This window comes from Mesoplodon densirostris, chromosome 12 (assembly GCF_025265405.1).
Source record: "Mesoplodon densirostris isolate mMesDen1 chromosome 12, mMesDen1 primary haplotype, whole genome shotgun sequence".
NCBI lineage: Eukaryota > Metazoa > Chordata > Mammalia > Artiodactyla > Ziphiidae > Mesoplodon > Mesoplodon densirostris.
In genome coordinates, this window is record NC_082672.1 from 31,912,822 (window position 1) to 31,927,122 (window position 14,301).

The following is a 14,301-nucleotide window of genomic DNA, read 5'->3' on the forward strand; positions in this document are numbered from 1 at the left end:
AATGTAAGCTTTTTAATTTCACAAAAGTTAGCATTTCCATATCTTGAATTTCATACCCAGAGGGAATTGATACAGTTTATACTAATTATACTAACTTTACCAAGGCAAAACATTTTTCTGAAAGACCAAACCTTTGGGAGGATAACTAGGAGTTTAACTAATCTAGTCGATTTGCTAATTATGTCATTAACTGTGAGATTTTTATATGATGTTTCCATGTTTACTTAGGCGGGTTAAGGTAATCAATAGGCTTATGGTTACCCTCCCGAGCAACTCCAAAACAAGCCAAGGTTATTGCTACTGCTGTGTTCACTGTCCGAGTTACTTCTTCTGGTGTCTTCCCCAGAGATGGATTCACTTCCATTATATCTAATCCTGACAGTAGACCTACAACAACAAATGGAAATAATGTAATTTATTAAATAGTTGACATTTTAAATTTAGTACAGACTGACTTGAAATATTATCTGGGAATAGAAAGGTGTAACAACTGAAAACATTTCAGTCATTGCATCATGCAGTGGACATTTAGGAAGTCTGTTGAGGCTCGATTTTCAGATTTGGGAGGTATCAATATATATTGGCCGGGTGTACACTTCCTTCTTTATTCACTCCGATTTTTACATACCTGTTTTGTAAATTTCTTCTGTGATGTAGAGACCTTCTCTGTAAGACAGACCTCCCTGGACTGGTGTGCCAGTAGCTGGTGTGAAAGATGGGTCCAGTCCATCAACATCAAAGCTCAAATGAATTGGCCTTTTCTTTCTTTTAAGAGGTGCGAAAGGAATTCAGTTTAAAGTTGGTGGTTTAATATTTTGTAGAAAAATACAGTTCTTACTTTGCTTTATAAAAAGTAACAACCCAGTGAAGTTCCATGATTGTACTTACTGGCTTTATTAATAAGTTACATTGACCAGTGTCAGTAGCAAGTCCTTTTCATAATATTTATGTTACACACATAGACACACACATACACACAAAGTATCATACCTTCCTAGTAGATAGCTGAATGCTTCTTCCATCACCTTGCCAATTCCCAGTTTATCCACTTCAGTCATTGAAAAGTATTTAATTCCCAGAATTTTCAAAATGTAGCTATGAAAGAGGATATATTAATCTACAATTTATAAGGAGGCTGACCCTATGCCCTCTTGTTTCCTTTTAAAGAAAAGATCGGTGTGGTGAGATTAAAAAAATATTTAAGTTTGGTGAACTATGTATATATCAATATATTTCTAAATAGCAAGTCAAGGTAAAAATCACCTGAATACATACACATATATGTATGTACATGTATACATATAAATATGTGTAGATATAGATATATAGACTTGGTGCTGAAAATAATTTTTTCTCGTCAGCTCCACCAGCACGCCTAGCAAGAGAAAGGACAGAAAGGAAGATAAGTCACATCAAGGAATAAACTTACTGTTCCCCAGGGTCCACGTCTCTCAGGCCGATATACACAATATCTTTGGCAGATAGGCAGGGAGTCACCCAGGAGAAACCTGGGACATCGGGAATCTAGAATTGCAATGGTTCCATTGGGTTATATATGCTTCTCTTGAGCAAATCTTACATTGAAAGTTAAGGACACTTGGTAGATTGCATGTATCTTGTTTAGAACATAAATCCCAGGGAAATCATTAAAATATAATACAAAATTAAGAATGAAGTGCCTGCCCGCCTGTGCTACCCTTGTTTGCTTTGGCCTTACCCAGCTTCACCCTGTGGCCCACACCTAACCTGAATCACTTGTCAGCGTTTACCTGCCCTGCGCCCCATTTCCACTCCGCCCTGCTTTCCTGGAACTCTTCTGTAAAGAAATCAGTGTGCTTCCATTACTTTCATAGCTTCCTTCTTTTCTTCTCTTTCTCAGTAAAGACTTAATCCAGAGGGTGGTTGAGAGTGGCTAAGGGAAATTTTCGATCAGACCTTTGGTTTGACCATATCTTCAGATGTCCTGGAGCCAAGCTTGGCTGTTCCCATGAGCTAGCTACGCATTTTGCAAGCCTATCACTTTGGTCATCTGTTCAGAAAACATTGTTGCCGACATTTAACGTTAAGGAGGTTTTGATCCCCAACTATCATCACAACGGCCAATTTGCTACGGTTGAATCAATAAAAATTGTTTTATTGATATGCTACAGCATATCAATAAAATTATGAACCACAATGTTAAATCTTATTCTGGAATTTCATCTTAATGTCTTTTAGAAAAGAAGTTTCTAAGGAGGAGGTAGTTCTTCCTCTTGTGGTTTAGATATATGTTTCTCATAGTAAAGATGTTAAATAATAAACCACCATAATCCTCATTTTAAAACTCCATGTTTGAAAAGGCCCTATGATGTGGAGGGGACACTTGGTAAGAATGAGAGGCTGGCTATGGGGTTTGTAGTAGAAGGAGGAGGTGCCAGGAGACCAGTTCTGGTCCTTGCTGCACATTTGGTATGTCTGTTTACCTCTGAACCTCTGTTAACTTTCTTATAGAGGATTCCTCTCTGCCCCACCTACTAAAAAGGGTAGTTTAAGAATCAAAAGGGAAGCTACATATGAAGTCAGTTTGCAAACTATCAAATAAGGTAGAGGTACAGAGCCTCACCACCTCTATCCGCCCACCCATTGCTTATTGGCTGCCCAGAAAAGGGTTTGAGAAATTAATCAAGAAGATGGCACAGGGGTTCTTACTTCCCTTCCGCCTCCTGAACTTCTGCTAAAGATAATTCTTTTGTAACAAAATACCAACCAGCTGTTTACCTTTCCCTTTAGTTCCTTCAGGAGGAAAGATACAGGTTGTCCATGTAAGTTCCCTGTTGTGGTTGTCAGTGGAGTGTTGATGTCGGTGTGAGCATCCACCCAAATGACACAGAGATCTGGGTGGACCCTGGCATGGCCAGAGATGCTGCCAATTGCCAAACTTTAGAGGAAAAGAAGTTTGTATGGACATCAGGCTTGCAGTATTATTACATACATCATATCATAAATGCAATATCCTCACCTGATTTTCCTTTAAGTCAAAGTGGCTAATATTTCTGAGAGGTTTTAAACGAGATGCCAATTAAACAATTACAACAGTAGAGAAAGTATAGCTTATACTTAATATTTACTAACAAGTTATATTTATTCACTTCAATGGCATTACTAATAAATTTGTAATTTTTTTTCAAAACCACCTTCTAATAAAATTGCAAATTATAGTTTAACTAAAAATTAACTGTGTGAAAAGACAGTAGCCACACAAGAAATTTTTTAGCATGAGACACCACTCAACTCTCAGGGTTAAATCAGGCTCATTTTCTGTACTCTCATCTCTCTTGGTAAATATTAATTCTCCGAAGTGAATTATGACTTGGAGTCATAAGAGTCCTTCCATTTTTCTTAAAATCCAATTCTTTTACAATAGGGGAGCACCACTCAGAAGTCCTTACATCCACTTCAGCCAGTGTATCCTGGGAGCTCACTCACTCAGATCCTCTGCTGGAAATTTCTAGTCTCCTGCTATATATTTAAGGACCCCCTTTTAGCCAGATCCAGAAACCTCAAAGTTCATCTCAAATATTCCAAGCTCCAGAAAACTTGCCGGAATGAAAATGCTAAGTAATATCTTACACAAAAGTTAAAAGATCAGGATTTGCCATGCAGTGCTTGCATTCTCCCTCTTGTGAATGTTCAGGAATCCTCCAGAGAATCGTGAACTTTCAGATTCTCAAAGTGGAAGCAGTCGTTTCTTGATGTTCAGGTATTGATGATTCAGCTTGATGTTTGTCTTTTCCTACAGGTTTCTTTTCCTTTGGCCATTTGCCACTCTTAAAATTTCCACTTACAAATTTTTCCACTTAAAAAAGAAAGTGAGCTCCAGTTTCTCAATGGCAGTTTTGTCACAGAAGCCCTGGTAACACTTTGGCTTTAGGGGAGAAAACGGAGGAGGATGAAGTAACTGACTCTTGCATCAAGAGCTATTGTAATGTTTGTACTTTTTATCTAATTATACTTCTTCTGATAACATATCGTGGGACCTTGAGAGTAAACATGGAAAGATGTGCACGCAAAAATTATCTTTGCCACACTATTTATAATGGTGAAAATTTGAAAATAACCTGAATATCTGAAAATATGGATATATATAGTGATATCATACCTTGATGAAAAATTAAGCAACAATAAACAATTATGCTTGTATATATCATGAAGTAACATAAGGAAATTTGTAGTGTAGATTAAGAACAAAACAGGATAATACACAATTGTTAAAATCATACACAAGGAAAAAATTATGGCAGAAAGGAAGTATGCCAGATTTTCAAAATTCCAGTAGAAACGGTTGTTAGAGAATTACAACTGCCATTGTTTTTTCCCTTTTATATATGTGTGTGTATTTCAAAATTTTTACAATTATTAACTTTTATAATGGGAAACACATGCTTTAGTTGTTGACCTAAATGAGTTGTTTCTATTATCAGTAATCAAGTACAATAAGCTGACTATGAATTTCCTCAGTGCTCATTTATTTAGAAATGTAAGCCTGAATATTTTGCCTAAATCCATTCATATGTCATGTATTTTCTGCTGTTATAAAGATAATGCAAGCCTTCAACCAGAGCTAAATTTATGTCTCCAAAATAAAGTAGTAACCAATAAAATTAAAAGAAAAAAGACAGAAAATTTGGTATAAAATATTGATCAATGCTCTCCCTTCCTTATTTTATCTCTTCTCATGGTTTTGGTGATACTTCCTTTACAGTATTTGTGCCTGACTTCCATAGAGATAATCATTAAAAAAGACCTGTGGTCTCCGCCCAGTACAAGACTGGTCCTTCCGTTCCTCTTGATTTCTGCCACCACATCAGCCAGCTGTTCAGTTGCTTTTCCCACAGACCTTGGATTCTTCACGATTTGAAAGGGACTGTCATTAGGGACATCAGCAAAGGTCAGGGCCCCATAATCTTTCACATCACACTCTATAATTAAAATTAAAAGTTTCAGGTTACTAAGTAAAAAAAGAGATTACAAAACAGCCTGTAGGATGATTCCAATTTTACCAAATAGGTGTATTTGCAAAAAAAAAAAAAAAAAAAGTCCGGAATGGCTGTAAAAACTTGTGAAGGTAAAAACCTTGTCCACTGTTGCCTGACAGCATCATCCCACCTTTGCTGTACACCCGTGCCTGCTGTATCCTGGGTTCTCTGCAAATATCGATACTTCTTGAATCGAGCCAGTTAGGCTAGACACGAAAGTGTAACAGTGATAAGCTGGTTTGAGCTTAATGGGTGGCATCACTGTCTTGGTCTCTGTCTCTGTTTATGTGCTGTCTACTTTTCTACAATAAACGTGTTTTGTATATGTAATGAAGAAATTGTTTTTAAAAGAATATGTATACATATATATTTATGCCCAGAAGAAAATACACCAATATTTTCTAAATTTTCTTACACTATATTAACAGCCCGTGGTTTCAGTCCAATCTGTCACCAGCTGAAGCAGCTCAGCTCCCTGCTCTGTCCATCGTACCTGCCTCATAGTGGTACTGTCTGAATTAAATAAGAACATATGATTAGCAATGAGCTTTAAAGCTTTTGTGAGGTCAGGAAATAAAAGCTCTATTATTATACTTCTTTAATAAAGAAATTGCAGCTAGCCCAAAGTTTCTAAGGACCTAGGTCACTCCCTAAAAGGCCCTGTTTAGGCTTCAATTTGCAGAACTTCATGTGATATAAGTACAGTGATCTGAACTAACCAGTCATTGTACGCTGTAGTCATTAAATGTCTGTGTGTATCCATAATTCACTAACACCTTCAAGAGATTCAACCTGATATAAAATATGACCAAATTATGCTTGTTAACAGACGGACTAGTCTAGTCCATTTCCCCAAGCCTTCTGTTATCTCTTGGGGTCTTTTTTTTTTTTTTTGGCTTTATGAGGTATAATTGTTATTCATTAAAATTCACTCACTTTAAATGTACAGGTCAACCAGTCTTAGAAATATCTACAGTCTTGCAACCATCACCATAATCACGATTTAGAATATTTTCATCACCCCCTAAATTCCCTCGTGCCCCTTTATGGTCAATCCCTGCCCCACCCTCAGGCAACTACTGATCTTTGTCTTGCTATGCTTTCGCCTTTTCTAAAATTTCATACAAATCATACAGTTGGTAGTCTTTTGTGTCTGGCCTCTTTCACTCAGCATGATGTCTTTGCCATTCATCCATGTTCTTGCCTATGTCAGCAGTCTGTTCCTTTTTATTGTTGAGTACTATCCCATAGTATGGATGTACCACTTTTTGTTTATCCATTCACCGGTTGATAGGCATTTTGTTTCCATTTCTTGGCTTTTATAAATAACACTGCTACAAACATTCAGGTAGTAGTGTTTATAGTATATGTTTTCACTTCTCTTGGGTAAATATCTAGGAGAAGATTTGCTGGGCCAAGAGGTAAATGTATGTTTATTTAAGAAACTGCTAAAGTGCTTTCCAAAGTGGCTGTATCATTATGCATTCCCACCAGAAATACACGAGGGTTCCAGATGCTCCATATCCTCCCCAACACTTCATCAGAGTTTTAAATATAAAGATGACGTTTACTTTTGCCCATACTTTTAAAATTATATCACTTTGCATTTGCATGCTCGTATATATGTATGTATATGTATATGTGTACACATACACACATATACACACCATGCAAACACTAGGTACTATTATTATTATTATATAACTGTCGTATTTTCTTTCCTTTCACAAATAGGGGTCCTCTTGCTAGTAGTGTACTTCCTGCTGCCCTTGGCTTTTCGTTTTCAATTCCCCTGACTCCCCTACCACCCACCCCCAGTTCTTGCACACACACATTCTTTTATACAAGAGTCTGGCTGGAAAGACAAAATATCTGAGTGAGGATATTCATCCAACAGTATTTACTGAGCATGCTCCCCATCACTGCTTTTTTTATAGGATGTACTCCTAAGGTTATAGCCAATGCTGCAATTCTGTGGTATAAATGTCACTCCAGACACACCCTCTTTTAGCAGGAGCCTGGTCCTTCCTTCAGAGTGAGAAGAAAATCAGGCTGATCTTTCAAGTTAAAAATTACCTTGCTCAAACTAGTGGTTACCAGTGGAAAAGGGCAATATAAGGGTAAGGGATTAAGAGTAACGAACTATTATGTACAAAATAAGCTACAAGGATATATTGTACAACACAGGAAATATAAGCCAACATTTTATCATAACTGTAAGTGGAGTATAACCTTTAAAAATGTGAAGCATTATATTGTACATATATGTAACATATAATATTGTACATTAACTGTACTTCAATACAAAGTAATTAATTAATTTTTTTAAATTACCTAGTTCTTTAAGTTTCTCAAGCAGACCAGCCTTCCTCAATACTGTAGGGCCTTCTTCCACCCCTCCTCGTGGCTGAGCAATTAAAAAATAGAGTAATTCAGACATTATCATGACCATCTGATGCCCACAAAAGAACCCTTTTCGTTAATCAATTGAAGAGTATCAATTTTTGAATACCTACAGAGTCAGGAATTTACATGATCTCATTTAATCATCGTGGCAAGGTAGATTGAATTACCCCTATGTCAAATATGAAGATCCAGGATCAGAAAGGTTATATAACTTTCCTAACAAGTGGGAGAGCCTTAGTTCACATCCACATTCTTTAGATTCCAAAACTTGCATCTCCTCTTCTCCATCACACCGTGTTACCAGCACAATGAACACATATTTTGTACAAAAGCACTCTGAGAGATGGAGATACAGTGATTAAAAGGAGAGGGCTTTCGTCTTTGAGTAACTAACAAGCTAATAGGGGATTTGGATATGCAATCCCAATTACAGTAGAGACTTGCTTCAACGCAGATACAAGATTCATAACCACAAAAACAGGATGATCCTAACTCTGCCAGGGGCAGAGTGTGTCAGAGAAGTCTGCGTGGAGTAGGCTGATATTTCTGCTGAGTCCTGCAACATGAGTAGGTGTTCAGGAAAATAGATAGGGTGACAGAGAAACTTTGCAAAGCAGGGGAACAGCTTGAGTAAAAACATAAGGAAAAAAAAAAAAAGAGTCTGGCGTGAGAAAGACCTACTTGCAGGTCCTCACGGTCGTAAGTTAGGGCTCTTGGGGAGAAAGCAGGCAGCAGGGAAAATCATCACCCAGGAGCCGAAACCACAAAACTAACCCGGTATTTTAAGTTTTGAGCTGCTTAAGCACAGTTGGCACAATTCTTCCTTTGCTCATTTTACATCAGGGAAGCTAACACGCTTCTTCCCGGCTGTAAGTCTTCTTCAGCCTCCTGGCAGATTAGCCATCTAAAGAACCGGTTCTTGCATGTGTCTCTCTGATTCTAATTTCCAACAAGCCTTTTCAATACAGCAGGTTACTTTGTGTTCTCAGGGGAGAAGGTGTGCCAAAAGACAGGTGGATCTATCCCCAGGATTGTGCTGTGGCACCAAACTAAGTAGATATTTCTACCCAACTCAAATTACCGGATGACTTGCCCTGGCTGCCAGGCAAATCCTCCTTGTCAAATTCCTGTCCCTGGCAGCCAGGGATGTCCCACGCTCAGCTGGACATATTTGCTCCTTCACGCCACTCCTTTTATGTATGACTCCCACCCCCTCTCAAGTAGACACAATTTCTCCTTCTTTAAACTCCAACAGCATGCTACTTGGCTCAAATTTTGCCTTGGTTTTGTGTTTGTTTTTGTCTTTTCTCCATTATTAGATTTCAGTCCAGTTTTTTCTACACTTCCAGCACTGTATTTTGTAGTATGGAGCTGACACTTAGTAGATGCTCAAAAATTGTCAATTTGATAAAACTCCCTGCCCTTTTTCCCTCTCCCTTTCAAACTTTAGAACAAATCTCATACACCCCTTACAAATGAACTTATTTACAAAACAGAAATAGACTCACAGACCTACAAAACAAACTTATGTTTACCAAAGGGGAGATGGAGGAGGGGATAAAGTAGGATTAAAATATACACACTACTCTATATAAAATAGATAACCAACAAGCACCTACTGTATAGCACAGGAAACTATACTCAACATCTTGTAATAACCTATAATAGAAAAGAATTTAAAATTTATGTACATATATAAAACTGAATCACTTTGCTGTACCCTCAAAACTAACACAACATTGTAAATCAACTATATTTCAATAAAAATTTAAAAAATAATAAAATAACACCATTCTGAACTTTAAGAATTATAAAAAAAAAAAAAATCTTATACACCCCTTAGCTGATACGAAAGTCCTTCCTCAGTGTCTGTAGAGGATTGGTTCCAGGACACCCACCCTACCCCATGACCTCCCCATCCCCCCACCCCTACTCCCCCCTATCCCCTGCCCCCTGCACGGATGCTCAAGTCCCTTGCATAAAATGACATAAAGATATTCCAGATACAGAACCCGCAGATATGGATGCCTGGCTGTATATTTATTACAATATCACAGTCGATCAATTTCACAGAGTGACACTTTTTAGCTTTTTTTTTTTTTTTTTTTTGTCTGATTCAAACTGCTTCTAATGATTGATCTTTTCTCATTGCTCTTTGTTAGCTCTACTGACTTTGAAGCTGGGCTCCATTCCCTAACTGACCGCAACTCTTAAGGTCCGCTGTAGATCTAAATTTGCACCAGTGCAGGTCAGGAGCACAGGCTTTGGTATCAGACAGTCCTGTCTGGAATTACACAGTCAAAGCTGTGTGACCTTGAGCAAATTCTCAAATCTCTCTGAGCCTTAGTTAACTCAACAGTAAAATAAATATAATACCTACTTAATTCTTTGCCACCACCTCGTCCCCTTAACCACTGCCCTGCAAGGGAATGGAGTCCTTTTTCAGATTCAACCTTCTAGCCCTTGAATCCTCTCTTTTGCCTAGTTATCCAACTTTACCTCCTTTAAGTGAGGACAGAAATTTATATGTTGGCCATTTTTTTCCCTTCTATGCTATGGCTTAGTGTAGAAAAATCTCTCTCTCTGAGTTCTTACTATCACAAGACAATAAGCTTCATTCTCATGGGGCCATGTTTTAATAAGGAAGAGCTGTAGAAGGCAGGAAGGAAGAATTATGGAGAATGGAAAATGCATCTGGCTATATTTCAAAATATTATCCCCTAGAGTGGCTGTTATTATCAGCATTTGGCCTTCTGCTGAGGTCCAGGGGTCAGAGCATATTCAAGCCTTTTCCTCCCTTCCTTCTTCCCTCCTCTCTTCTTTCCTTCCTTTTTTTTTTTTTTTTTTTTTTTTTTTTTTGCGGTACGCGGGCCTCTCACCGTGTGGCCTCTCCCGTTGCGGAGCACAGGCTCCGGACGTGCAGGCTCAGCGGCCATGGCTCATGGGCCCAGCCACTCCGCGGCATGTGGGATCTTCCCAGACTGGGGCACGAACCCGTGTCCCCTGCATCAGCAGGCAGACTCTCAACCACTGCGCCACCAGGGAAGCCCGTTCCTTCTTTTTTTATCAGTTATTTCAGTGCTATCTTTGTTAGAACCTGTCCCAAGAATAGGTGAGCACATTGTGGATTTTGCAATTACCCCCAGCATTAAAAGAAACACTTCTGGGCCTCCCTGGTGGCGCAGTGGTTAAGAGTCCGCCTGCCGATGCAGGGATACGGGTTCGTGCCCCGGTCTGGGAGGATCCCATATGCCGCGGAGCGACTGGGCCCGTGAGCCATGGCCGCTGGGCCTGCGCGTCCGGAGCCTGTGCTCCGCAACGGGAGAGGCCACAACAGTGAGAGGCCCGCATACCGCAAAAAGAAAAAAAAAAAAAAAAAAAAAGAAACACTTCTTTGTCAGCAAAATGTCCCTGTGTTTCAGGAGAGACCTTTGAAAGATTTCCAGGGAAAGTGAAGCAGTATTGACTGACAGTCCAAATGCAGCTTGCATCTCTAACCTCCGACCTGTCCCAATTTGTTTTGTAATAAAAAAGCCAGAGTGCAAAGCAAGAGTTCAAAACTAAGAGAAGAAATACATTGCTCAGATGGGCAAAGAGAAAGTTCTAAGAAACCTGAGAAACCCCATTTAAAACAGCCACAACCACAAAAAATCAGCCTGGGAAGGTGTCAATTCACACCCTATCCTGTTTGGGTTTTTTTGTTCTTCCACATCCCCTCTCTTTTAGCACAGATGCTTACAGGCGTCGAAGATATCTGTAATCTCATTAGATTTATCAGAATGAGTGTGCCTGTGCAGAAAAAAAAAGACTATATTTACGTGTTGCTGGCATGTTTTGGAATCTGGGAGTTTGATAAATTCATTAGTCCTTTCAATGTGGTCAACTTGTAGGTGGGTTTCCTTTTTTGTTTTTCTTTTTCCTCCCTCAAAGAGAGGTGCACAAGGGACTCTACCTAGTCCATGAAATCAGTACTTTTATAGAATCATGAAAGCCCTAAAATAATATAAATCACTCACAAAGTTGATAAATCAATAATGTTTAGGTTATCCACATTTTTAAATTCTAAAGGTTGCTGCCCGTCTATGAAATTTTTCTAGGTGTTAATTACATAACTAAACAAATGTGTTTTAAAATTCTATCTCCTTCTACATATACACAGTAACACCGAAAGCAACGAAAGCACGGAAATCTAAATGAGCAGCTACAATGCAGAAATAGTCTATTACCATTCAAATAAAAATATTTTCTCTTAAAAAATATGAGGAAAAATTCAGCAGATTTAAATAAAGTTAGCTGTGGCTGAGATTAGGAGCCATAAGAATAAATGGATTTGTGACCATAATTATACAATGATGCAAAATGGTGACAGGACTTTAAAATATAGAGATTTCAGGTCAGATTGTATCAGGGAATTTAACTAACTAGACATTAACATCTTACTAATTTTGAAGTTCGAAACTTTCTCATAAATTCTGGTTATTCAAAGCCAGGGTTTTTACTCACCTGGCCCTTTGAGAAAGGAGCTCCGATGATCCCTATGGATTTTGGCTTGGAACTCATGCTCCAGCACTGCTCACCGCTGCACCCAAGGTCTCGAGCCAGTCGTCACTCTGTGCAACTCTCCGTGACGGAGAGCACACATTTTTTTGTATTTATAATTGAGTTAAATCTGTTTACTTTATTCTAATGAGGGAGAGTGGCTCCACCTACTGAAACAAAGCAGCAGTCAAGTGGAAGTCCAGCAAGTTCATACTTGGAATAACTATGAGTCCTCCGGGTCTAAGTCTCTAATTAAGTGAGATTATTCATGTAAACAGTTCACACCCATTTGACAAAGCCAGCTGGTGACATTAATCTTTCCTAATCACCACTTTGATTTCCTAATCGTCATTATCTTTTCTAGTCATAAATAATTAGTCAAAACCACAGAAGAAATGCTATGGTTCTTGTGGTGCAAACTCAAGGCATGGCACTTACCTCCTCCAGGTCTTTGCATCCTCCTGTGTCGAAAGGGCTGGGACTAGCAAGATGGTCTCCCACATCCTTTCCAGCTCTACAACGCTGAATTCAGTTTTCACTCTGGGATTAATAGTTAATCCACGAGGCACACCTCATACACCACCAGAGCACAGTCTCAGGGAAGGCATATAACTTCCTTTTCTGATTATTAATTAAAGAAAAAAGTAAGCCTGATTAATAACCCAGAAGTGTTACCATACTAATTTTGAAATACGATATGTGGGAAAGTAACAGTTATTGGGCTCATAATATCAAAATGAAATAGAGATGCAAAAACAGCCACGACTGAGTTTTTATCATGTGCCAGATGCTGTTCTGTTTTATATTATCTCATTTAATCCTTATGTGAATTATGACCAGTCTCATTATTTGTGTTATTTTATTGATGAAGCAACTAAAGTTCAGAGGGGTTGCCAAATGTCACAAAGAGGAAGAGTCATGACACAGTCATAGGCATTCTGGATCCACCTAACCACTGGACTTTACATTCTAAACGCAGATGAAGTGTCAGCTATGTGTGCCTGTCAGACCAGTGTGTAAGATCTTATAGAAAAACCCAAATGAAATTTTTGGCCAACCCAATATATCCTAGATATTTACTTGGGGTATTTTGTATAGCTAAGTATTAACCTCTTATGGTTTCACATTGCAAATAACTTTTTTCTAATCTGTCAGTAACCTGATAATTTTATATGTCATCACTCAAGATTCTTATTTTTTAAATAGACAGTTGAATAATTTTTTCCTTATGCTTTGCACTTTGGAAGTTTCATTAAAGTCCTTTCTACTCCAAAATCACAAATATATATTTCTGTATTTTCTCCTATTTGCTTTAGAGTTTATGTTTCACTTTCAGTTCTTTAATCCATCTACACCCAACTTTGTACATTGTGCAAGTTTTTCAGCTCTATTTTCCCTTGTAGAGTCCATCAGTTTCTTCAACAACAGCCACTGAGCCATCCTTCCATTTTGCCTCATGGATTCAAGTGGTATTTCCCTTGTGTACCAAGTTCCCCTAGACACATGGGCTCTTTCTTCTGATCCACTGGCTTATTTACCTGTGGCTGTACCAGATCCACACTCTTTGATTATCCTGACTTTACAGTATATCTTACCATTCTTCAGTTAACAGTAACATTTTGCTCTTCTTTTTCAAAACTGATTTAGCTATTTATGAGCCTGTTTATCTACATATTCAGAATAAGTTGTTGGGTTCCTTAAAAAAAATCCTGCTAGGATCTTTACTAAATTTGTAGATGAGTCCATAGAGATTTGATATCTTTCAGGTTTCATTGTGGGTGTATTATTTTTACTCTGTCCATAGAGATTTGATATCTTTCAGGTTTCACTGTGGGTATATTATTTTTACTCTAACATCTGAAAGTTCCTTCTATATCAAGCTGAGGTTGCCTTCCTGTTACTTGACCTGGTGATTACAACCCTTCAATCCAATAAAACACTATCCCTCAGCTTCATGTCTTTCTTGCATTCTCTATTGTTTAGCCTGTATATCCCCAAATACCTCACCAGTTTCTTATATTACATTGATGGCTACTCTCCTTCAGGTCATCAACTTGGTCATTCCCTTCAAAACATCTTCTGGCTTCCCTATGGCCTCCTTAACTATGTGATTCCATCCAGAACCAAGTGCACACATCCAGGTGTAGATGGAGTCATCTAGCCCATCAAAGACAAATTTGGTAATGCTTGACTTTCCAATTCACTGATAAAAATACTGAACAGGGCAGCACCTATGAAAGAGCTCCTTGGTATTCTGATGGAAACCTCAGCCCAGATTGCCATAGTTCCATTAATTAGTCATGGATCCATAGGTACAGCTGTTCCCTCAATTCCCAGCTCA

At 38.4% G+C, this 14,301-nt stretch overlaps 1 protein-coding gene across 2 annotated transcripts; it reads right to left on the reverse strand.

Annotated features, from left to right (window-relative positions):
• Positions 1 to 220: 220 nt before the first annotated feature.
• Positions 221 to 11,981, reverse strand: ARG1 (arginase 1). Of its 2 annotated transcripts, XM_060115024.1 has the most exons (8): positions 11,925 to 11,981; positions 7,350 to 7,422; positions 4,784 to 4,958; positions 2,758 to 2,917; positions 1,430 to 1,524; positions 991 to 1,095; positions 629 to 765; positions 221 to 387 (listed from the first exon to the last, which is right to left on the reverse strand). In XM_060115024.1, exons 1-8 carry the CDS (start codon positions 11,979 to 11,981, stop codon positions 221 to 223), a joined length of 969 nt encoding a protein of 322 aa, XP_059971007.1. The 2 variants fall into 2 exon arrangements, with proteins under 2 accessions (XP_059971007.1, XP_059971008.1); XM_060115025.1 differs by lacking the exons at positions 1,430 to 1,524; positions 2,758 to 2,917.
• Between the last annotated feature and the right edge of the window lie 2,320 nt (positions 11,982 to 14,301).

Excerpts from the sequence above, each read along its gene's own strand:
- ARG1 (XM_060115024.1), bottom strand. The coding sequence starts at position 11,981 with ATGAGTTCCAAGCCAAAATCCATAGGGATCATCGGAGCTCCTTTCTCA. Across the intron at positions 4,959-7,349 it reads TGAGAAACTTAAAGAACTAG|AGTGTGATGTGAAAGATTAT; the intron begins GTAATTTAAAAA and ends TTTTAATTATAG. Across the intron at positions 388-628 it reads AGAAGAAATTTACAAAACAG|GTCTACTGTCAGGATTAGAT; the intron begins GTATGTAAAAAT and ends TTGTTGTTGTAG.